General features: G+C 38.7%; 1 protein-coding gene across 2 annotated transcripts in view; it reads left to right on the top strand.

Annotated features, from left to right (window-relative positions):
* Positions 1–1,422: 1,422 nt before the first annotated feature.
* The window catches only part of LOC124415914, a 49,588-nt gene continuing 25,848 nt past the window's right edge, over positions 1,423–25,162 (top strand). The window contains exon 1 of one of the 2 annotated variants that reach the window (XM_046896640.1): positions 1,423–1,803. In XM_046896640.1, coding sequence (XP_046752596.1) covers positions 1,761–1,803 — 43 coding nt within the window. In that variant the 5' untranslated portion in view covers positions 1,423–1,760. Of the gene's footprint in view, positions 1,804–12,288; positions 12,516–25,162 lie in introns of those variants that run through there. The other variant, XM_046896638.1, reaches the window with a different exon arrangement.

The following is a 25,162-nucleotide window of genomic DNA, read 5'->3' as shown; positions in this document are numbered from 1 at the left end:
GTGTGTGTGTGTGTGTGTGTTTTTTTTTTTTTTTTTTTTATCCTTCGTCCTGCACTTTCTCTTTTTTTCTTTCATCCCTCGAAGGAGCTGCGAGTCCATCGGAAATTTATTGATCGATGTCTTCGCCCGGTTCTAAGGAGGAGAAAAACTGTGCTCCTCTGCGCGGGGCCAAACATTTTCTTTATACCGCACGAAGAAGAAAAACAAGACAGAGGAAGATGGAGAACAAAAATAACTCGTCTCTGAGGGGATGAAGCCCGTGACGCGTTCGCCCCATGAAAGAATATACATACACCCACACGCCACGTGATACTGAGACCCCCTCCCTCTTACTGGATTCCCAAGGTGCGTGCGAGACATCAATCAGCCTCCAGCTAACGCGTGTGATTATACACCCTGTCATCGATGCACGATGTACGATGATCGGGGAGTGAAACTCAGGACGGTATAAAAAAAAAAGGGTTAATGGAATATTAATCACTTTCTCTAATCTTATTTTGCGGATCTAGAATCGATACAGAGAAACTTCGATAATTTGGCGCTCAATAATTAATTCATTTATGGCAAAGTAACGGGTGATTGTTTAGTGGAGATTGATATATATGTATAGTTTTAATGAGAATGATCTGTCTCTAATTGTAAGTGCAGTTTAGTTACGTAACCGTGACGGGGTATTAATTTATTGAAGTCGCAAAACCACTTGAGAAAGCAATCACGTTTTAAAATTGCTTGAAATCACTCGAAATCACGGCTATTTTCATGAAATCTTTTGAAATTGCATAAAATCGCGAACGACTTGAGAAAGCAGTCGCTTTAAAGTCGCTTAAAACCAGTTCAAATCACGTGTAATCGCATGAAATCACTACAAATAATATATAATCGCTTAAAATCGTGTGAAATTCGTTGAAATCCTTTCGTCGAAAAATCTCCTCGATAATAATTACTCCAGAAGTTATACACTCTAACCGAAATTCCAGAATCTTAGAAAGAAAGAAAAAAAATGAATCAAGGATCTTGTCGGTACCTACAAAACAAGCAAGAGAAAAAAGTAAAGAAAAAAAAAAAAAAGCTTCGAAGAGATAATAACGGAAATGGAAAGTGTATACGGTGCAAGGCGAGACGTGAAAAAACACGCGACTAGACGGCGAAGGAAACAGTTGAAAAAGGAAACGCTCGACGGTAAGAAAGTCGCTTTGAAACGTGGACTTTGGAGACGCTTGATATGCGAAACCTTGGCGGCGCCAGCGCCTCAGACTTGCGGATGCATATGAATTAAGTCGGTTGTGAAAAGGGGTGGAAGGGGGAGGAGAGGAGGGGGGGGGGGGACTTAGGAGAGAGAATTATTGCGGGAGAGGGGAGATATCAAAGAGATACGGGAGAGAGACAGCGTGTGTGGCGAGAAATCGACGGTGTATTTGGCTTATAGGGAAGGAGGAACGCGTTTCGTCTGCACTACATTCCGAGGTGTTGTGGGAAGGGAAGAACGATTTGTTGGAAACTCGGGCGTTTCACGGGGAGCGCGGTATTCGAACGTAAAGAGATCGCGCCTGATGCGGGGATCCACAGTTGTCGCCGAACCTCGATCGTCGCGTTATCTCGGCTCTCCGTCGTTTACAATCTAGTCAGTCTGAGTACCCTGAGTAGTTGGAATACACACAATCGAAGCACGTCTCGATATCTGTCAGAGCGCAAAACGATATTGGCTTGAAAGTACGGAAAGGAGAGTTCGGACAAGCAAGGGAATATTGATTGAAGAGGAGATGCCGTTCTTTAAGAAACTGCGAAGGTTCTCCAAGCATAAGAGTAAGTTTTTAAAATTATCTTCTTTTTTTTATTTATAACGTTTTTTTTAATGATATTATAAGCTCTCGAATTTTAGAAAATTTATTTATAAATCTTTTTTTCTGCGATTGAAGCGAAAGATTGTTAAGATTAATTTGTAACTTTGTATCTACTTCATGCTTGAAAGTAAAGACTTAGGCCAAATTTGAACCCATTTTAAGCAGTATTGACGTATATACAGTACAAAATACTTCTGTATATGAAATTTCTTTTAAAAATCCTCGTGCTGTTACGTTTCGATGGATTTTTTTTTATTACCTTGCGACCATGTTCGTACTTTTTGTTCACTCTATATGAATCGCTAAAATACATCAACTTTTAACGACCTGTTATCGGATTATAACTCAAGTAAAAAGAAATAACACTGATCAATAAAGCTCTTCTACCCTTAACGGAAAAAAAACGTACGCCTACAAAAATAGTCGAAAATTCGAGAAGATCCATCTTCGTTGAGGTTTTTATTCCAGATTTCAGAGAGCTGGAATCTCTCAAAAGACAATATAAGAAAATATTTCCGATCATAAGATTCTCAAACGCTCGTTACTGGTTTTTGAGTTATCCAAGTTTTTTTCCAGATCATAGCAAACAAACAAAATTTTTCCCTTCATCAAACGGTGGTGAATGATTAATGAACGACAAAATCGGGTAAAACGAAGCTGCGTTTTATCACAAACTTGAAATAGATATGTACAGATGCTACCACACGGGTTTTGACACCGCGACATGCTTACTTTTGCTCGGACAGCTTCTTCTCTGCAATATAGCCACCTGCCAACCCCCGTCTGTCAGTTTCTAACGGAGCTAAGTAATAGCGGTAATACCATACCTTGTACTCTCCTCCAGGCGTTCTCGGTTCTGTGAAATCTCGTCGTATTATCTTCAGCCTCCTTGACAAGCTATTGCAACACAGCCGCCTCGTGTTTTGCTGACATTCGGGTAAAGTCGATGACTCGTCGTATAGTTGAGAGTCTGATAAAAAAACTGCTCCACATTGATCAGCTTCAGGCGTCACAGATGATGTTTTTTTCTGCATGGTTGTCTCAATGTCACGGTACGACCTTAACTGAAGCCGTCGATATTATATATCCCTATTTTATTTGCGAAATATTCATGCCTTTGAACTCAAGAGTAGAATTTTTGTTCTAGTTTTACGTTCACATGCTTGCGACTATCTAGCGAAAGTACGAAAGAACAAAGCCACCTATTCGTATTAACGAATGTCCACTCATTACGATTACAAAGTTCAAACACGTGCACGATGAATGTAATGTCTTGAAGGTTATTACTATATTACTACCTATTATTACCGTTCTTATTTTTCTCCGAGTGACGGAGAGCGCCGAATTTGTCTTGGAAACCTGACAAGACGTGCGAACAGATATCGATTGCATTAAGAAGCGATGAACAGGTACGGACATCTCGTTGAAGAGAATCTCGAAATAAACGCATAATCTCGAGAATCGGTACAGTTTTTTACTTCCTGCAAAGTAGACTTAATTTTTTTAGAAACCAAAGTTACTCGTAGAAGGCTGGATCATGTTCAGTTCCTCGAAACAATTATTATCAAAAGCGGTGTAGAATGACGATGTAAACCATTCCGCGAAACAAATTCAATATGAATATTCAACTGTGCGAAATTTTTTCAACGGTAGAAAAAATGTTTCTTTTAATTTAAAGAAAGTATTCAATCTCCCGTTGAAATACGTGATATATGTACAATTTTCTTACCGTTTTGTTTCAAAAGTCATACGCCTAAACTTATTGGGTATCGCAATATTAAGTCGTGACATTCATTGTTGAACCCAACGAAGATTAACGAATTCTAACAAGATTATAGATAACGTTGACACTTTCCCGATCAATTTTCTACGCAAGATTGAACTTACGTAACGCTGTCACGTGTTTGCAACCGCAACAATCACACATTCCCGAGTAAGGTGGTTATTACACAAAGTGGCCAACTTATCCATGTCCTTTCACTGCTCTATATCCTTCCAGTTTTTCGTTATACGTTTCAAACTATTCTATCGCGATCATGCACGCTCGCGGGAATTCTGTTTATCTTTCTATTGCCAAGAGTCCGAAAGCCAATTGCTGATGCAATTTGGCACCAATTTCCATCTCCCTCGATACGTCGCTGTACGCGTATACATATATAACACAAATTCAAGCTATAGTAATTTTCTGCACGTGGCCATTCCGAATAATGCCAAGACCAGGGCTTGTTAACGCGATAAGTCTCCCTTTAATTAGTCGCAGATTTCGGGAATCCATGTAACTTGCACATGGTGACTTGGGGTGGCAAATGATGGCGTCTAATTTTCAGGTCTAGCGCTACTTTATACGTTTCATCCACGTATCCTTTGAATATAACTTCCAGGAATACACAATATCCAATTTGTATGTCATGTTTAGACACTCTTCAAACAATTCGACATAAATTTCTATGTTTAAACTTAACTTTGTCAATCAATCAAAAAAGCTAACAGAGAGTGCAAGCGTAAGAATCAAGGCCTGAAATTCCTGGACTCAAGATCCGTTTCAACCTTGAATTAATGTCCTCGAACCGCGTGTCTGTACTTTGTCCTTGGAGTTTAAATCTGACGTATATCGACTGCGTCCTGCTGAAGTTCGAGGCGAATAAGGGATAACAATTTAGTGGTTGTTCACTTTTAGACGTTCATAGGATGGGGGAATGAAATTAATTGAAATTCTCGCGGGATAGATTAATGGCCTCTGCGTGGTTGCGAAGCGGTATTTCACTCGAAATGGAGCTCTGCTGAACATCGTTTTATACCGCTCGCCGTTTTCTCTCCTCGTTTATTTTTCTACTCTACAGGTTACATTTACCTACGCATGTCTGTTACGGTCAGCATCGCAATTGTAAAACGATGTATCTGAAATACACCCACGTCGTTGTTGCTTTCAGACTTCATCCGTTGAGAGGAAAAATGTCTTAAAATGGAATAAATTATAAATTTGATCGAATAATCTTAGCTAGTGAATTACCTCCATACACCAAACGTCACTACTGCGTAGAAATATGAATATTTTCCATTTCAGCTAACTAAAAACTACCTTCTGTGAAATGAATCATTCCAAATGTATCGATCAGACTATTCACAACTAAGCATATTCTATCACTGTTCAAAATTTGGTCATTTGATATTTTTAAAATCCTAACATGAATGTTAAAAAAAAGCTCGCACGATATTGAGCTTCGATTAATCGAAGATGAAGACTGTTTGGGCGATTGATAATTCGCGCTATTCATGCGTCAGACGTCGAGCGTCCTCGACCTACTGGACCGCGATTTTCCAGACAGTGATTACGTGCAGGTACTCTCATCCTTGAATGCCTACCCTTGGCTGTCGTGATTTACAAGCACAGATGTAATCACAGTTTCATATAATTGCGGTCTGAATCTTGAATTCGTCCACAGTCATGTCCCTCGAAGTTTTCAACTACCGGTGTTACAATCGTTACTTGTCGGTTTCGTGATTGAAATTTGAGATAATAAAGTGGCAGGCAAACGACAAAGTTTCGGTAATAAAAGCATGCCTACTTGTGATTTTCTACGCCGAAAAATCGTAATTTTTCACGGAAAAAACTCTTAACTTGGGTGTAATTCATACCCTTAACTCATAGAGGACGCTAAATTCCTATGAGAAAAAAGTTGAGAGTTTTTTCCATGAGGGACAAGTTGATGCGAATCTTCATTTCACTGAACCAACATGTGAATTTATTATCTCCGAATTTTTAAACACGACCATTGAATATGAACGAGAAAAATATGGACCACTCAACATTTGCACTTTTCTCTCCCATTCGCAGCGACTAAAAACCCCAGTCAAAGTGTTGCAGAGGCTCGTATATGTGTGTAAAAATGATGTGTGTGTGTGCTCTGCAGTGTAATATGTAAATTTGATTCCGCGAATTCGAAATTCTCTTTTTATTTTCTGCAGCATAACAGGCATCACCCGCGTTTTCACTTTAGTGAAACGGCGATGGGGTAAAAGCAGGTAATAAATAGGGGAGAAAATTGAGCCCAAATATTTCAAGGCATTCAATGCTTCTTCCGAATTTTCCACTCCGAATACGGATGACAAGAACGATGAAAATGCTGGCCAAGAATTCTTATTATTTCCAGCATCACCTCCGGCCGGGTTTGTCCCATGCATATAGGTATATATACACACATATATATCTTTCCATAAAAAGCATAAAGCAGCTGTATGATATAGCTATTAACAAAAACGGGAGACTCTTGACAGGGGGAAAAATGATGCCCGCAAGGGGTCGTGGGGACACCGACAGAAGTAGAAATGTATAACTGTGCAATTTCCAGTGAAAAGTTTCTCCCGTAGGATATTCCGGGACTCGTTTTTTTTCGGTTTGCCAGTATTTTCGCGCTTACTATACTATTCTTCTTCCGCTTTCCGTCGAGGATTCGCCTACCCAGTTTTGCTCTCTCTCTCTCTCTCTTGCCTTTCTGCTAGACTGATAAGCCGGATTTAGTGAAAAGATAAAAGCCACTAAGCAAGTATCGTTAACCTTTTATCCCCCGCGTGGCTCGGATTCTCTAAGCGCCTAGAGAATTATAGAGAGACGTGTTAGGTACTGATAAAACGGCTGCGCAGAGTTAGGACGCTGAAAAAATTTCTACGAACAATGAAGGTGGATGTTTCTAGCGCTGAACGAGCTCACGTATAAAAGTTCTCCACGTCTCTATGCCGTTTTATCAACTTTTAAATCCCATTTTCTCTTCATTTGTGTTTTACCAATTAGCACGCGCTCTTTAAGATCTTATTCTCTATTCGCTGTCGCAAGCTACGTGTCTGATTTAACAATTTTGACGAGACACTCGTCATCGCGGTTATAACGTGCAAATGTAATTATTAACGAGCATTTGTTGTACCGTATTTACAGAAACATATTTATACCCACTTTTCAGATAATTATTTTCAAAATTTTCTTCAAACGATCCCCGGAAATGTTTACGCTGATGAAAATAAGCCCAAAAACATGACGACGGGATGAAAAATATCACAAATTTCACTCACTTCCATTTTTTTAATTACACAATATTTTCTGAAACTCTTGATATCTCAGCTTTCGTTTTACAAATTTATTCAAATATATTTATATTATTTAGTAAAGATGTGGTTGAATTCCTTTGCTCTATCACCACTGCGATCAACTTTGTTGTAAATGTTTTGAACGATTCTTTCTCCTTTCTAATTTTCTATTCAAAATCGCTAGCCGATTCATCCTCAAAAGTCAAACTTGAAGCAAAAATCAGCCGGAAAGTGAACCCTGACGTAATTTTTTCATTTCATTCCGCTCATATTTGTCCACATTTGGTATAATAAGCCAGAATAAACAACGAGAAAATTGGACCTCGACGTGAACAGACAAAACCAACAACACCGCTTGCGCTGTTTATAATTTTACAACACACACTTTCACGTGAAACGACTATGGGTGCAGAAATAAGCGTAAAACGTATAGCTGTTAAACAGGATCGTCTGTTTGTTTAATAACCCACCGGGTTAACTTCCGGTTTACTCTGCAAACCAGCCGACTACGCACGTTTGGACCACGAGCTCAAACCATTTATGATCCTTGTCAGGTTGACCGAGTGGCCCGTATTTCTCAGTCGACATCCGACAGCCGTTTCATGTGACATCAGGGTCAAGTTCAGACTTCGCGGGGTATATAATAAAGGTTTTGAACCGAGTAAGCTTCATTTGCGGATATATTTCTGCTCTGGAATGAAATTTCCGATGACAATTACCGATGAAATCACTCGGGGAACCCGCATTGTCTCCTTACGTAGTACGTACCTTCCATCCTTAGTTTCGTATTCTCTAATCCAAGTGCGCCGAGCTCTGAGGATACCATCTGGGATCTGTCAACAGTTTGACAACGGAGTTGAAATCCACTTGGCGAAACTGTGTATAACAGAAGCTCGTCGCGTCCTGTCGTAGCTGCAGCGATAAGCGTGAGAGAGGAACTGCGGAAACTTGGTTAATCGCAGATGATGGATTTCTGCTTGTCTGGTGGACCCTAAAATGGTCCGATATTGCTTCCTACCTTTGTCAATCTTCTCAGTCCAGTCTTATCTCGTTGACATTGGGCAAAACGCAATTTTCCTGATGAGCTACTGAAGTTCAAATTTGGAACTTGACGAAGCATGATGACTCGTGACTTGAAATATTTGAAACTCAAACTCGTGATGGCTTTTGCCAAACAACTTTCTTTGCTCCGTTCATTAGCCTGAAATAGAGAACAATACACGAGTGCGCTATGAAACTATTACAATAGTCTGCAAAACTATGTTAAAAATAATAGCAGCGTTCTCTGTTTCATGGAAACCTAACACGGATCCAATTTCTGAAAATTCGTTTCAGCAGATGCTGCACACCACTCAGATGGCACCTGGCGTTGTGCATGTACAGTCAACGTTTACGTCAGGACTAAAAAGGACTCCGAGTTAAGAGTTAAATTAAATTTGTAAGAGCGAAGCCCGCACAGGTAGGTACATAAGTTCGGCTAGATGGGATACATGGATAGAGCTCCGAGCAAAGGAGACCTCGAGCAGAGCGACTCAGGAAAAAGCTCCATTAGTAAAGAGGAAATAGAAAAGTCAGGGGGAACAGATGGTGGATGAGAGCTGCAAGTTTATACCTCTTTAAAAAGTGATTAGCGATACTGTCTTGATGCAGCAAGACACGATCAACCTCAACTTGTGGACCAATTATAACGGACGCTGGGTAACGTTTCACATGGCTTAACTCGATCGCGGCTCTTGGTGGATACCTAAGTTATAATGAGGAGGAGGGATTGTATGCGCGCTTTCTGATTCACGCCACAGTTTGCGAAGCTTGCATCAGCCAGTGCAGCCGGCTCAGTTCGATGTCATTATCTCTACTGTAGCCATCGTTGCCCCCACGCCTACTATCACTTCTTCTTCTTCTTCTTCTTCTTCTTCTTCTTCTTCTTTTGACTCCATAGACGACCAGGCAGTCTGGCCTGGTTCGAGTATCTCGATGCGTAGATTCATCTCCGAAGCCTCACCGCATCAGGTTCCTTGCACGTCGTATCAGGGTCAGTCACACGTGTCAGCGCATGCCGTCAGTAGTCTTTGAAATTCAGACCAGATAGCCTTGTTCCGAAGTGTATTTTTCCGCCGGCCACTTTTTGTCCTACTGCAAAAAATAAGGAGTCGATTCTCAGGTCGAGTGACAGTGCATTTTGGCGTGCTCGTTATAAGCCTGCGTCCCGGTGAGGGTGGCACGAACGATTTTCCATGGCTCGAGGGAAAATCATTCACGCCCATTACGAGTTACTTCTTATTTTTTGCGAGAATTGAATTCTGATGAACGCTGATTTGCACGAAAAGCACTTCAAGCGTTTGGAAAGCAATATACCTGGAGACGAGGTTTCTCCTCCTTTGGAAATTACTTACCATTAGAGACGTTGTTGACTGACGCAAAAACGTGCATCAAGAGGCTTGATTCAGCGTTTCGGGAGAAAATTCGAACCACCGTCACGTCCCGGTTACCTACCCTTCAGAACTCGTCTGGCTGTATGAAGAAATATGAAAACAAACGGCACAGACGTGGAAAGCATGTGTGACATATTTTCCACTAGGCCACTACCACGACGTAACTCAATTCTTTTTTCTTTTAACCCTCTTACTTTCGGCCCTGAGGTCTGAGAATGTAACCCACATTCTTCGCAAACTGATAGTAGGTACTCTGAGAAATAGGTAGACGAAGTTGTAATTGAGACATTCCAACGGTCAATGACCATCGACCAGTCACTATATGCAGACTCTGTGAAACTGCTCGATCGCACTTTTGTCAATGTCTGTACCTCCGTTTTATACCACATGAAAGTGACCGAGGTTTTGACTGATGCACGCCAGTCGCGAATTGCATCAGTCAAACTACTCGGGGCCACAAAACAGTTGCTTCAGTGTGTAACACATGCGACCATGTGAGGCTGGACTCGACCGGACTGCATCAGACAGCTTGGCTGACCGAAGTCAGCGGCAAGTTAACGACCTGGGCCGGTTCAGAGCCGCAATTTACCGCAGGTCCATCTCACATCTTCAGACTCTCTCTTACCCAGCCGCTAAACTCTCTCTCAGTTGCTTTCCTGAGCTCCATCTCGCTTTATCGCCCCTGAAACCGCGCTGGCGAATTAATCCTGATCCCCGATGTGCCCCAAAGTTGAAGACATTTTTCACCATCTCTAATGACTTCGGTCTCTGTTTTTCGTCCCAATCCCGTTGGCAAATTCTTAAATCGCACAATCTATAAGCAATCACGTACTTCTCGAGCCAATTTCCGAATTTACCAATTTTCCAATCCCCAGTTTGATGGATGGTAATTGGACGATGCTTACCAGTCAACGGACGAAGTCTCACTTATCGTAGCCACTTCCAAAGTTTACTGCCGCTTCTCAATTCAATTCAGATCCTCGAGATAATAACCTCATCTCTTTTCACTAAAGAACTTGCTCTCCTCTCGTAATTGTAACCGCACTTAATTATAATACTGACGAGGAAAATTGCGGCTCAAATTTTATCGAGAAAAGTTTACGCCTCGAACAAGAACGCGAAAATCGAGTAATTTGGTAGTTTGTGGTTCTATAAGCGACGCCAGATGCTCGCTGAACCTTCAAACCTTTTTCCCGCCGATAGTTCAACGCTGTCGAAACTCCGCTCGCTCTAAGCGATGATCGATGACCGCCCGGTGGGAGTGAAAATTAAATGTTTTTCTCCCGCGTCGTGGAAACCAGGCTAACTTCTTGCCCCTTCGCGAGTTATGAAAAGAGCTACGCGTTCGTCTCCGGGTCTCCTCGCTCTCTCACCATCCCCCAAGCCTTCCACCCACCAACGACGTCACAGCTGTGGTTGACATCAGATGTCATGGTATACAGTTTCCATTATACGTGATTCGTATTCCCAAGTCTCCAGCTCTCAAGGAGCCTTGACGAGATCGCTCCATCTTCGCGATAAGGTCGAGGGAGTGATGATGATGTTTCTACGCCGTGATACAGATCGTCTGCAGGTATTTTCCATCATTTTCAAATATTCTTTATCGTAATAAAGATAATTTTCTTGCAATCTACGTGAATCCATTACGTTATCGGTGCCATTTTTCAGTACACTTTAAACACCCGAAATAGCACAATAAATATTTGTACCGGAATGAAATTGATGCGATTAAAAAATTTATTCGAGACTTGACATCAAACCTGCGAAAATGTTTTCTTAACCTATTTTTTTTATAAATAAATACTAGCAATGTACAAAATATCTTACGTCAGACGGTCCACCTTTTTACCTCAAGCATAGCCGAAGCAGGTTTGCCAAGGGACGGTTGTTTTTCTCGTAACACAGGGTCATGGAAATGAGCCACCAGATTTGCTTCGAAGTTATGTAGATACCGACCCGTCTGCAAACCACCGAATATGCATACAATAGAAATTTTTTTCTTTCTTGTTTTTTTTTTTTCGTTTTGAAAGATGTTCGACGAAGGGACTGTGTTTCACGAAAGTTCTATGAAATACACGCAACACTTAAAGATGGTAATTTGCAAGGAAGAGTTTGTCTTATACGGCTAGATAGTAACGTTTCGAAATAGATAAATCCGTATAGATATTCTCATAGATAAATAATTTCTATTCTACAAATTTTATTCTACTATAATAATCAAACTTTAATCCGTGCCTGACCCGGTTAAAAATTATTTCAGGATAGCTCAGGGACTGGTAAAAAAAAAATTGGATAAAAAACAAAGATATATCTATATGTATACATGATAATTTATTTTCATTCATGTATAATACTGTCATATACATGGTGCTTAATGTTGACAAAGGGGCCGAGATAACGAGCCAAGAAATGGCGTACATCCCGTCATTCGGTATACATCAGGTCGGAATTCGCAATATCCGAAATTGTGTCCTCGGCAAAATTTATTGCATATATATACGAGAGCTCTATAGGGGCGAAGGTAAACCGTTCGCGATAATCACACGCAATAGAGGCAGAGGAAATCGGCGGGTCCGATTGTTCCCGAACAAGCCGGTTGTCAAGCGGCGTTTGGAGTCGATGCAAGTCGATGGAAAATTGACTAACTCCGTTCAGCCATTGTAGGTTGAAATTGGCAATTAATTGGGGAATTGCGAAAATACCAAAGCACGCCTAGAGCCATGTCTCCTCTTCACACGACGCCGACGTAGTCAAGTGCACAAATTTGAAAGAGGTACTCGCGTGCCGCGCGTGCATTTCCTCTTATCACGCGGTCCTGCGGTCTTTATACGCCTTTTGCAACCCTCTGCGTGTGTGCAAAGTCGTGGTGGGGGTCCGACGACGACGGCGCCGACGCCGAGGCGTCGTCCAAACTTTCATCCACATCGTGGAGATCCGCGAAGGCGTCCAGACGCCCCACCTGTGCGCGTGCCCGCGTCATTGACGGTTCGAAAATCACTGGATAGAAGAACGGGGCGTTAGAAAAAAACGAATCACCCAAGAATTTCGGGAACCTAGCAAACAAGACTTTGAAACTTCACGTCGCTCTCAAATCGGAATCGTCATCAAACAACTCGGATGTCGTTCTTCAGGGGTCTTTGGAAAAGCAGCTCCAAGCACAAGAGTGAGTTCAATTAAAAGGTCCACGCTTATCACGAGCTTAAGGAGCTTCAGCTTCTACCCCCCACATCTGTAACGCAGGAACAAAGAATAAAAAGTGTCTTCTCAGGGTAACCAGACCGCCATACCTACACGTTTTTTGAACATGTTGAATACGAATCCGGAATTAGACTTGCTTCATCATATCAAAATTTTCAGTTCTATTCGTGGATCAAATAATCTTATGAGACTGAAGTTTGTAACGTTAACTCAACGAAACATTGGATTGGGAGGGGGGGGGGGGGGGGGGGGGGATTACTATCTTCCAAGTTTCTAGTGACTTTAAAATATTCAAGTTTTCTTTCAAAATATTAACAAGTTTTGTTTAATTATGATTTATTGCGTTTCATAAATTTCTACAGTTGTGAAGTAACGATTTCTTCGAATCGTGAATCATTACAATGATAACGTTACGTAAATTATTAAAATAACGTTGCTAACTTCAGTCTCGTGAAATCTTGCGATGTTCGAATTTGACGAAGGAAGGTTTCAGCGAGAAATACTCAAAATCTGGGGTCGATGGAGCAATTCTGACACTTTATTCGGATTCAGGAAATCCAAAAAGTTTCAACTGCGGTGATCTAGTCCCCGGAGAAGACATTTGCGTTTGCCTATGTAATCGCAGTCCCTCGAGAGCTTCTCGGTCTTTTGTCAGCTATCGGGTGTTCTGCTGCAGCACGTCGCATTTGTCTTATTGTCAGCTTGCTCATGCAAATTCATTATTTATTCCACGGTTCTCTGTGAAATTTCAAGCTTCACGTCAAGTTGTTAGACTTGTCAGGTTTCGACTGATTATCAGAGACTTCTCGCTGTATACGTTCAGCCTATCGTATACGACATATTTCCGTTTGCTTCAACGTGTACATAAGCGTGCTAATTTTAGCCAGTTTCGTGGAATTCTACACCTTCGAATTATGCGAGTGTATAATTAATGGAACAGCCAGGCTAGACATGATTCACGTAATTTATTCTGTTGTGAAAATGTGTATCCGGAAGAAGAACGGAAATATGTTTCAGTCAAAATTGCCAGAATTCAGCCCCTCTCGAATTAATAATGCAATCGGCTTTTGTTTCCCTTGCCACGGTGAAATATACATAAACTTCCATAATATGCATAAATGATCAATTTTATAACGTTGGGGAAAAAACGACGGAATATTATAAACAATTTTTATTAGTTTTCAGGCTACTTACGTATGTTATTGTAAAAGGATTATTTCCCAACCAGATACGCCATTTGCTTTGATAGTCAAATCAATGATTTCACTTCATTGACATTGATTTTGACGAGTGATTTCTATTAACCTCTTCTTTATCGGATGATTTTTTTTTTCATTTGCTTCCCCGAGTATCAAATAATTTCTGTTGTTTTTCTGCGATCTTATTTCTGATTTTCAATGTTTTCTTTTGCGTTTTAGGGAATTTTCAGTAACTTTTGAATTGGATAGAATCACAAAAAATTTCACGAAATCAGTGGAAATCAATAAAAAGCAATTAGTAAAATGGAAACCATTGAAAGCACACAACCAGATGAATAAAAATCAATAAAATGTTAATTAATTGAAACCATTTAACGTTTATCGCAAGACTATTACTACGATTTTCATGATTTCCAATGTTTGCCGTGCGATTTCAGTTATCTCGTTTGATTTTTCATCATTTTGAAAAATATTTCATCCATTCATGCTTTCCTTTGATTTACAATTTCACATATTTTTAACCGTTGAACTTATAACTTGGTAGAATGAATAACTGCTTGATTAAACTTTCTATAATTTTTTTGAAAATTTTAATTACTGTACGAAATAGTCGTGATTCTTTATACTGAAAATAAGGGTGAAGAACGTAATAGAAAAGTCTATCATCCGTGTGTCAGGCGTGGTCTAGGCGTGATTTTTTTTTTCATTTTCTTATTGAAAAGTGGTTATTCGTGAGGCAATTTTCTTCGTCGCTATGAGCATAAAGATGATGCTTTCGGTTCTCGAAATGGCACGCACAGCCGAGAAATTGATAGCAGTACTTTGCAGGGTTCCGTGAACAATTTAGCCGCTAACGGTTTTACTGATCTTCCATAAAAAACGAAAAAACGCCAAGTAAAAACGATGAGAGGCGATGGAACGTCGTTCAACCCTTCTAGATGTGTTTTATCCGAAACGAGTTTCGCGCTCGAAACGGTCGATTGTTTTTCGCTCGTGTCACCGAGCGGGCTTTTTGAAAAATCGTGGACCAGCTGATAAGAGAGGAATTGAGACAGTTTTTATTTTTCCACCGCGTGAATAAAGCGATTCTGAAAGAACCCAAGAGGTGAAAATATATATAAAATAGAATGTTTGCGTGGAAAAGTAAGGTAAAATTTCAGCATAATTAAGCAAGAAGAAAAGAACAGCTGCGGAATTGATTCGCTGAAATTAATCGTAACGAGCGCGTACCGTGGATAAAGCGCATTTGCGCCTTTATGGTAATGCAGGCTACGTGCCGAGACAAGATTCGAGCATTATTACCCCTCGACTCTGCCTCCGTTGAAGCCCTGATTATTGACCATAAAATTTGCATAATTCCAGACCGTCGCAGGCTTATAATCGGTGCGATTATGTTCGAAAGTAGCATTGCAGGAAGTTTAACTATACAATCTGATATCCCCGTAAAGTCTTTTATACAGCAATTATTGAAAAGGAATTACAAGTTTACCTTTCAATGAAAAACTGAAAAGAATTTCATTTGGCGTAGTTACTAAAAAAAATTTCGTGCGATAATTGTAGAACATTATTCAAATTGCAAGGAAATATGATGCAAGTAACTATTTAATGCGATTATAATCATCAATACAACTTTTTCTCGGTTGTAATATTTCATCTGTTTATTAAATTTAACTACATATTTCACAATATTAAATTGTCGCAAAATTTGTAAGAACATGAAGTACGAGCGACCATTTTTTTTGTGGCTGCGGTCGATACGGTTGAAAAAACTCATTTTCACTTTCGGTCGTGGAGAAAAGAATGAAAATATTTTAGGACCATGATTTTTTTTTTTTCTTTTTCTCTCCACTTTCTCTACAAAGTTTCAAAATGAAATTAACCTCGATGCTGTTTCCTATTTGTGTCTTTTTGTTTTTCTTTTATCTTATTTGATTTTTGTAACAACGCGGAATTATTTTGTCTACACGCGTAGCTCGAGCAACTCGATTCTCCGGGTTTCTGATAATTGATTGCTCTAACCTGTCGCCCAACTGAAAGCCCCCTGTAAGCTTGATTTTCCCCCGACGAGTAGAGCCTCAAGTTTCGTAGTGTTTTGCGCGACGCGCTGGGAACTATAAGGCAGCGATGTTGAGGCTGCAGAAATAATTGCGAGTGATCAATCTTCGCCGCAGAAGACGTATAACGTTACACCGGAAGCGAAGATCGTTAGAAATCTCAAGGAGGAAAATTATAATAATGTCGTAAGTCGTAAGCTGCGAGAGGCGTGTGCGAATTCTCGAAATCATCTGAGGACAAAGGCGAAGGCTTCTGTCGAACTTAACTTAACAAGAAACGCAAGTATACGGTATTATTATGGCTGAACTTTCGGCTTTGAATGGAATTTCAATATCACCGCGCGAGTAGAGAGGATTACTTTAACGCGCCGCGAGGCTAAAACTCTAGCCCTGCACGGAATTGTGGCCGACAGTCGAAAAAGAGATTTCCATAAATTGCGCGAAATGCACGGCCAGGGAAGGAGGGGGGGAGGGGGGGGGAGGGGGGGGGGGGGAGGGGGGGGATGATATTGCCAGTCGGCAGAACTTTCCTTTAACCCCACGGGATCAGAACCCGCAGATTCTAAAAGGATGAAAAAAACAAATGCCAGACTCCGGGGTCTTAGAGCCGATATATATATATACGTATTTTTCTAAATCGATTTACTACCGACGAATAATTATTTGAATAACTTAATTAATTTCGCATTCCTTTCGGATCCTCCGTTTCATCAAATTTGTTTCTAATCCTTGGTTCGATTATAATTATTCCGCTGCATTGTACAGGTTTGATTTTGATTTGCTCCAAGAGCCTGGTTATTTCAAATCAGTGTACCATATTGATAAAATGAATTAGAATTTCCAAATTCATTCCACACTTCGCAATTATATTGCTGGTATTTTTGATAGTCGTTCGTATTTCGTATTTTATAAATCGAGTAAAGTGTGATATCGTTAAATAATAGCATTATTATTAAGATTTTTTTTTTTTTTTAATTTAGATTAATCGGAATTCGTGTTTCATGCGAATAGATACTTAATCCATTTGTTATTCTAATAGAATATCGGTGTGCAAACTGTTTCGGGATTTATTTAAACACGATATCTATTCTAGTAATAGTTTAATGTTATCTGCAGTTTGATTTTATAGAATGTCGAGGGTTTTAAATAAACGAAAGCTGAGCTTATTCATTGTGAACTTCTTTCAAGGTATTTAATTTTCAATCAAATATTTCGAAAGTGGTGAAAAAGATAATTCTTTCAATTAACTTAACCTTGGAACGTTAAATTTTTTTATTAAAAAAAAGTTTCACTCAAATTGAGTCAATATTGTCTAAGGATCATTGAAATACTTGTTTACCCGGAGGTTTGTGATTATTTTCGAGTAAACACTTGCCTCCGTTCTAGAGCTCTGGGGTTTCACTGATTTTTTGAACTGAAGGAAAGCTCGTTTAATTTACCATTTGAAATAAACAAACTGCAGCTGTTGAATGCGAAGAAAGTTTCGCGCGTCAAATTCACACCCAATGATTTCTATTCGACGTGCGGAAGAGAAAAGTTGATTATAACATTGACCAGGCTAGCAGCGTGTTTTGAATACGACTGTACGTCGTGTCATAAATAATTTTGCGGCGTTCTGACGGAAAATAAGCCGGAGTCACGGTTAGTTAAGGCAATTAAACAAATAAAAGCGACAGCTTACACTGAGAAAAGAGTTTATTTACTGTTAACAAAGGTTTGGATGTAAGGAAATATTTGGATATAGTGAAATAAATGTTTTGTTATTATTATCGAATTTTAGTTGCGGTACATAATGATCGATGGAAATCTGTTGATAGTTGAGAAATCATATTTGGCTGAATCTATGTTTGAAATACGTGAGTATTTTGTTGTTGAAAAAAATGTTGAATATATTTTTTATTAAAGTCGTGGGAATAAAATATAATTTACATTTTTATTTAGTCATTAATTTCAGTTTAATCGTAATTCTTTAAAGCTATTGATATCCTTACGCGGAATAATTACAATTGTCATTAATATTATTATTCGAAGATATTACAATTTTTTATTATTATTGATTAAGCTGTATCTTATCTTAAATTTCAACGTTTGTACAAATATTATTTTTTCTAATTACAAAATACAAATTTAATTACTGTGATTGTATGTATCTTAAATTGACAATAACAAATGTAACTTGTAGCTTTATTATAGTTTCAATTGCAAATCATAGGCTTGTGATTTGTAACTTGCATTTGACTAGTTACAATCTTGCTCACCACTTATTTTCAAATAATGAGTATAACAAACTTGAAGATTCTGATTGTACTCTGATGATTTTAAAAAACCCTTATTGACATAATATTTATTCTGCTTTTCAAATACAAAATTGATTAATATATCCGTGGGTCATTGTGTGTGGAGTAAAATTTGAATGAAGTACGATTTAGCGTAAGTAATTAAGGTATATATACTAATAATTTTCACAAATAAACTCTTGACGACAAATTTCTACCAGACTTTGAAAGACGCAGACATCTCATAAACAAAAATCGACAAAGTGATCGCTTTCATTTCCTTTTTTTTAATTCTATATTTTCTTCTCTTCTTCTCCAAACTGCGATCTCACGTTTGAAATGAGACCTTTTTCAGCGATCTTTTTTATCTTATTCCTTTTTCAGAAAAGACAGGATACGAGGATGGGAGAATGTAATGAATCAAATGTTTGGAGAAAGCGAGAGAGAAAGAGAGAGAGAGAAAGATAAAGCTTTATTGCACACACAATAGCTCCTTGATTACTCATCGTCACCCATGAAAATCTACGGAATATTTATTACAATCTCTTTACATCTCATATTGCTCTGTTAATATTATTCATTTTCATCCCTTAGCGCTGAAATATTTTCAATCAATATTTTATTAATTACAAAATTTTCATCGAGTGTGTGAAAAGTATTTTCTTTCAAACTTATCACAATTGACCCTCTTTGCTGTACTTCGACTCGTTACCATGCACAAAGAGTTATTGAGAATGTGAGTGACTTGTAGGCGGTGGCGTTATCCGAACATCAGGGGAGGTGGCTGTAAGCCAAAGTCTCCGCAGGTCACCCGCTGAGAGGCAAAATCCAATTTAAATACAAATTAGATGACACCCGCGATACCTGAAGCGCCTGGCAGGCGACGAGACGCGACGATACCGCTTGTAGTGTACGTCGTCTTCAGGACTGTCTGCCCAGAAACTATGCAATTCAATTTTGTCATATTAATTATACGTTTAATCAGGCCTGCGATGCATTAAGCAAAAATTATCCGCTCAAAATTCCAACTGAACAGTCAATTGCAAAGTTTTATCAACTCTTCTTTGATTATCGGCTTATTTTTCATTTTCTTTTGTTATTCTATTTCTTATTTCAACTTTTATTTCCTGGCAAACAGATAATCCTGTAGGTAACAGTTTTTTTCTCTTGCGAATTTTGGTATTTGTGCAAATTTTATAATTAATAAAAAAAAATTTTTTAAAAAAAGACGCAGAAATCGATGTGACTTAAAATTCCTCTAATCAAAATAATCCGTAATCATATTTCCGCATGAAATGACAACACTTTGCCAAATTTTCACTCAAAATCGAATGTTGATTTAGGCACACCTGCAGAAAATGCGATGGTCAGAAGACGAAATCATGCAGGAGGCATTGCGATAGCAGTCCTGATAAAAACTTTTTCGATACTCGTGCAATTTGGCTGTGGGCCAATGCGGAGGACTCGCCTCGCCCATTTCGATGAAAAGAACTTTAAATTTGAAGCCGCGGAAGTAGCATGTACATACGAAATAATGTTTTTTTCGAAACTTTTAAATTAATTTTTTTTTTTTCCATTCTTATTTCTCCTTTTCCGAAGGGTTATTGGCAACGGAATGTTTTTCCTCTCGCCATGAATTCCGCAAACCGACATCGTTTTATCGAATAATTTACCGATTTACGGGACAACCCTATTAAAAATCTTGATGTGTCAAATGATATAATGTTTTTAAAAGAATTCAGCGTGTAATTTATTACAGGATTCATTATATAAATTGGATAAAATATATAATAAGTCATGCAATAAATTACAAAAGCACAAATCATCAGGTATACTAGATTAAAAATCTTACAATAAATAAATCTTCATCTAATATATCTGATGACTCATGATTTTGTAAATTATTATCTGATTAGTTATATAATTTATCGAATTTACATAATAAATCATGCAATAAATTACACGCTGAATTCTTTTAAAAACATTATATTATTTGACGGATAGGAAAATCCTTCACGAAATTGCAGAGCTGTTGCACCTTGTGGACGATGCTTACACTTGTGTATCCGTGTACTTACAACCATATTTCTTGACCCAGTTTACGCACAGTGATCCACGCAGGTGTGGATAAGAATCGGTGCAGATGCCTACATGCACGGAAAACCGGGAATGGGATTTGACGTGGGATTTCTCGGGATTTCTCACCAGCATCGTTGCCGCCTGCAGCAGGCTGGTGGCTTTACCCTGGGGATTACTAGTTTCATTAGTTTCGAGCTGGCGTGAAAATCGTTCCCCGCGAATCTAATGATAACGCCGAACGAGCGAATATGCGGTGCTTCTCTTTCCCAACTTGGTGATAAACTTTATTTGTTGCTGTCCTCGTTCTTGCATTTCGAGAATATTTTAACAACTTGGGCGTAATTTGTGTTATTTCACTTCTGCAAATACACTTAATGACGTGTAAACATTTTAAAACGAATTCGTAGGGCTTTAAACGTATTTCAAAATTGTAAACAATCATCGCATTATTATTATCTTAATGACAATTAATCTGATTGCTACTTCACTGGACGATTTATTATTTCAAAACTGTATCTGATCGACGCGGAAAATTGATTGCAAGTGTCTCTCAATTTGATATTTACATTTCAAATGGTCAAAATATAATAATAAATGTTTTCAAAAAAACTTTCCACTGATTTATTCTTACTTATTACTTCCATATTGTTAAAACGGGGACTACAAAATGATTGAACATTACCTCAAACTTCGTTCTTTCGCTGGAACCTTCGGGATTTTATTGGAAATCCATGCGAATGGAATTTTCACCCTTACAAATGCCTAATTTTTGAGGCAGTGGAACGACTCGACTTATTTTATACCGCCGTGCATATTTTCTCTCCTTATTTTGTCCCAAATATGCCAAAGAGATACCTACAATAAAAAATATGATTGCAAAATGGGGCTCCAGGCAATCCAGGCTTTTCTCAACGAAATTCCGTAAAGCGGAAGGTTTTTCTGAGCAGGGGACTTGAGTGACTTACGTTAGATTCGGGAATGAGGTAAACCAGTTACGAGATCACATCAGCCGCAGCCCTTGGAAGAGTTTTCCTTTCTTTTTTTTAATATTCATTTTTCCTCGACCTTCTCTGTTTTACAAGCTGATGCGGCTGAAAATACGGAAATATCATTTTCTCCGACAATATGATTAACGTGTACAAAGCGAGGCTGATCCATGGGAACAGGATAAAATGTCGGGTTTGTCATACGAACAATGCTCGTGCCATCATGCGATCCAAAACATGAGAGGAAGCCATCTGTTGGCAGAAATTGAGTCGTATTCAATTGGATAAAGTCACTTTTCGTCCTCCATTTAACATTATTTCGGTTTGATGTAATAAAATGATTATTGGAGAGCTGGCGTAAGGTTTTCCAGCGTCCTATCTACCTATAATTTAACCTACAACGATCAGCTGATGAGCTAGACGGACGCCGTGTTAGTCCAGCCACGCCCATTTTACCATTGAACTGTTTTATACTTTTCAGATATAATTGTGCCCAGATTACAGGTCGAGGAACAAAAGCTTGATTTTAAGGATTGCGAAAGCCTGAGAGTCTCAGGTCAAAGTGGTTGTCATTAAAAAGCTCAAATTTATCCCTGAAGAAAATTTTCCCTTGAATGTCTAGGCGGATTATTCGGGAGAGGGTCAATTCTACAGAAATCAGTTCTACAGAGCAAATTTTCTACAGACTCGTTTCTACATTAATATTTATCTACAGGAAGGAAGTTGACATTCGCATCAGAAATTATCCTGCATGATTTATTCTACATGAAAATTTTTCTACGGAATATTTTTCTACAGAACAGTTTTCTACAGAAGATTTTTCTACAAAATAGTTTCCACGCATTCAACATATATATAAATCCATCCCAATTAATTTCAATTAAATCAAATTAAATTCAATTACATTAAATCAAAATGTACGAAATTGACAACTAAATCTATGCTTTTAATGATTCGGCAGAAACATATTCTATGAAAAAATGTTCTGCAGAAAAATATTCTGTAGAACAATTCTCATGTAGAATAAATCAGGCAGGATAATTTCTAATGCAAATTTTAATTTTCTTCCTGTATCAAAATATTTATGTAGAAACGAGTCTGTAGAACTGATTCCTGCAGAATCGAACCTCACTCGATTATTCCCTACCACATTTGTTCTCCATTCTTCGTTAGCAGCCAACAAATAAAAATTCTTACGAGTTAGTCTGGAGACCAAAAACGCCCCTCGTACCTCCGCAGATATGAATTATTCATTTTTAATCAAAATCGACACACCGACGTAATATAAGGTGCGTAATTAACCAGACTTGTAAAAAGTCTCCACAACTGTAGCCAGAAAGAATACAAAACAGAACTGATGTTTTGAAACTCATCCATATTCAATACGATTATATTCTTTCCTTGTGCTTCTGTAAGAAGAAACGACAAAAACAAGAAAAAAACAAACTCTGTGCTCAATTTCAATCGTATAATTTCGTAACTGAATGGAAAATTTTTCTAAAGAATTGAAGGGCCTCACCTCGAAAATTTGAAATAAAACGATATGCTGTTTCGCTGGGACTAATTGAACCGGAATCAGCTATAACGGCTCACTCGTCTATACATGTAAGCTGCAGATAGAAACTGGCATTAATTAAGCACGAGCTGAAAGCTCATTGATGCATTAGCTGTTTCCGCAACCCCAGGGAACTCGGTCGATCGCTTCATCGAGCCGGTGAGTTCGGTCGAGTGTAAGGCACGTCGAAGTGACGAGGCAGGGATAATTGTGACGGGGTCGTTGCGCGGCTGCTGCAGATCTTCCCAAAAAAAAAGATGAAGAAGAAAATTATTGCGGGATTAAGTAACGGCGGCAGAAGAAGGTGGGCGGAAAGATTGCAACGCGAAGAGGGTGTATCGACGAAAGCACGTAGACCTTAGAAAATGATAAATTAAAGAGCGGCAGACATTTTTTGGACGGGTGGGGGTCAAAAGTTGAAAGGGTCAATAGTGTAAATGATCGATACATCGAAATTTGAAAAATGCGAAAATAGAACAACAAAAGTTGAAATCTTCATTTTTCATTTAATACTTTGAAAAATTAAGATTTCGAACATTTCAAGTTTCGTTAGTGGACTTTCGAATGTTTGAAATTTCGATATATCGGACATTTGCAATATTGACCGCCACCCTTTTGGATGCGGATGCACTTTACGATATTTCGTCATTTTTGAAACGACTGTCCGACGTGATTGCCACCTGGTCTAATTTTAAAAACCGTTCTGATCCTACTTTTTTTTTTAAATAAAAAAGATTATTTCAGATAATTATTATTACAGCATCATTGAAACGGTTTCCTTATTTTTGTTCGGTGAAAAGCGTTTTATTCCCGTGCACAGGTGGGCTTAGCGAGATCTTTGAACAAAGTGAAAACTTTCCACGAATCATATTTCAGGCAACTTCATTAACAGTAATTGATTCTACGGTGCTTTATTCTCTTGTTTAACGAAAATTTACATAACATGCATAGAGAAATGTATGTACATAGTATAAAGTGCGACTGCTATAGAAACTTTGGGACATTTAATTCATGTAAGCAGCTTTCAAAGTTAAAGTAATTAAATTAGTAGAAATAATTATATCAATTGAAATGCTTTCTCACCCGACATTTCAGAATTTATATCGTCTCCAGTGCCAATTAAGTTTCGCGAATTAGGGTAATGAATCTTAGAATTTCGCCAGATTTATAATGAGTTCAATAACAGTATCTGATTTCAAATTAATTCAAAACATTTTACAATATGCTCGAGTATATGCGATGTTTGGAATATTTAAGGGGGACAAATAATATTGGAATGATGAAAAAAATATACTTTTTCCACGCTTCTTCTTCCTTTCTTCGACAGTCTTTGATTGAATTGAGGCAGGAAAAATTGGCATCGTGACAGGTACGAATCACATTCGGCTCATTGATTCGGATCCTGGAAGATTGGCCGTTGTTTATTGCTCATCTGTTCCCCTATCTCGAGAAATGATTCTCCGCGTCGGCTCTTCGACGAATCAAGATACAAAAATCTCTGACGTAGCTGAATGGAAAGGAAATGTGAAATACGTACATCAATCTGCCGCGAAAAAAGGACACGATATCTCGTCGAACATGTAATATTTCAGGGCTGATGAAACGATCCTTGATCAGATCGATCAATTGGATAGAGCTACGTGCGGCGAACGTTTGAAACGAAATTATGCGAGATTAATTCGCGGAGTTTTAAATTAAGGGTCAGAGGGGGGGAGGGGGGGGGGGGGAGGTTCAAACGATGTTGACGAGTCTTAATTCGATCGAAGAGCGAGGCGAACGTGTCTGGCTCATGGGATTCGAAGCAGACGTCGTCGTCGAAGTTTTTTTCCGATCTCAAGTATACAAGAAGAATACGAAGAAGAAGAAGAAGACGAGGAAAGAGAAGGACAGCCGAGAAACAGAAGTAAATAAACTTGCGAATCTTTTGAATTGCAAATTGAAGAAAACTTTTATTCCACGAGTACCGATTCAGTGCTGCAGCTTGATGCGACGTACGTACGTGCTTATTTCGTTCCCTGCACCAGCAGAGCAGAACTGTTCGTGAAATAATTAAGAGGTTCGAGCACCCTGCGGGGAAACTAAAGTCGAATTTGGTTTTTACGAAATTTTTGACAGCTGATCTGGTTCATATTTTTTTATTTTTCTTGAACACGCTTTTCCTACTTCTTTTCAACTCCTTAAATGTATTTTTCAAATATAGATGTATAAACAATTGCTGGAAATACGTACTTCCGTACATTTCGCAATTTTTTTTTATGCCACCTGTAATCTCTTCATGGAATAGTAATAATAATAATAATAATAATAATAATATACTTTATTAATCACAATTGTGTTTGCAGTGGTAAGGAAAGAAGAATAGACTATAGCAGGAGGTTGACAGTTGCATGAGGGTCGTAACTGAATTACGCTTCTTCCAATTTATTCGAAATTCATGCTGATATATTGGTAACATGATTATCT

Source organism: Diprion similis, chromosome 2 (assembly GCF_021155765.1).
Source record: "Diprion similis isolate iyDipSimi1 chromosome 2, iyDipSimi1.1, whole genome shotgun sequence".
NCBI classification, from domain to species: domain Eukaryota; kingdom Metazoa; phylum Arthropoda; class Insecta; order Hymenoptera; family Diprionidae; genus Diprion; species Diprion similis.
This window is presented reverse-complemented; position numbering and strand designations above follow the sequence as displayed.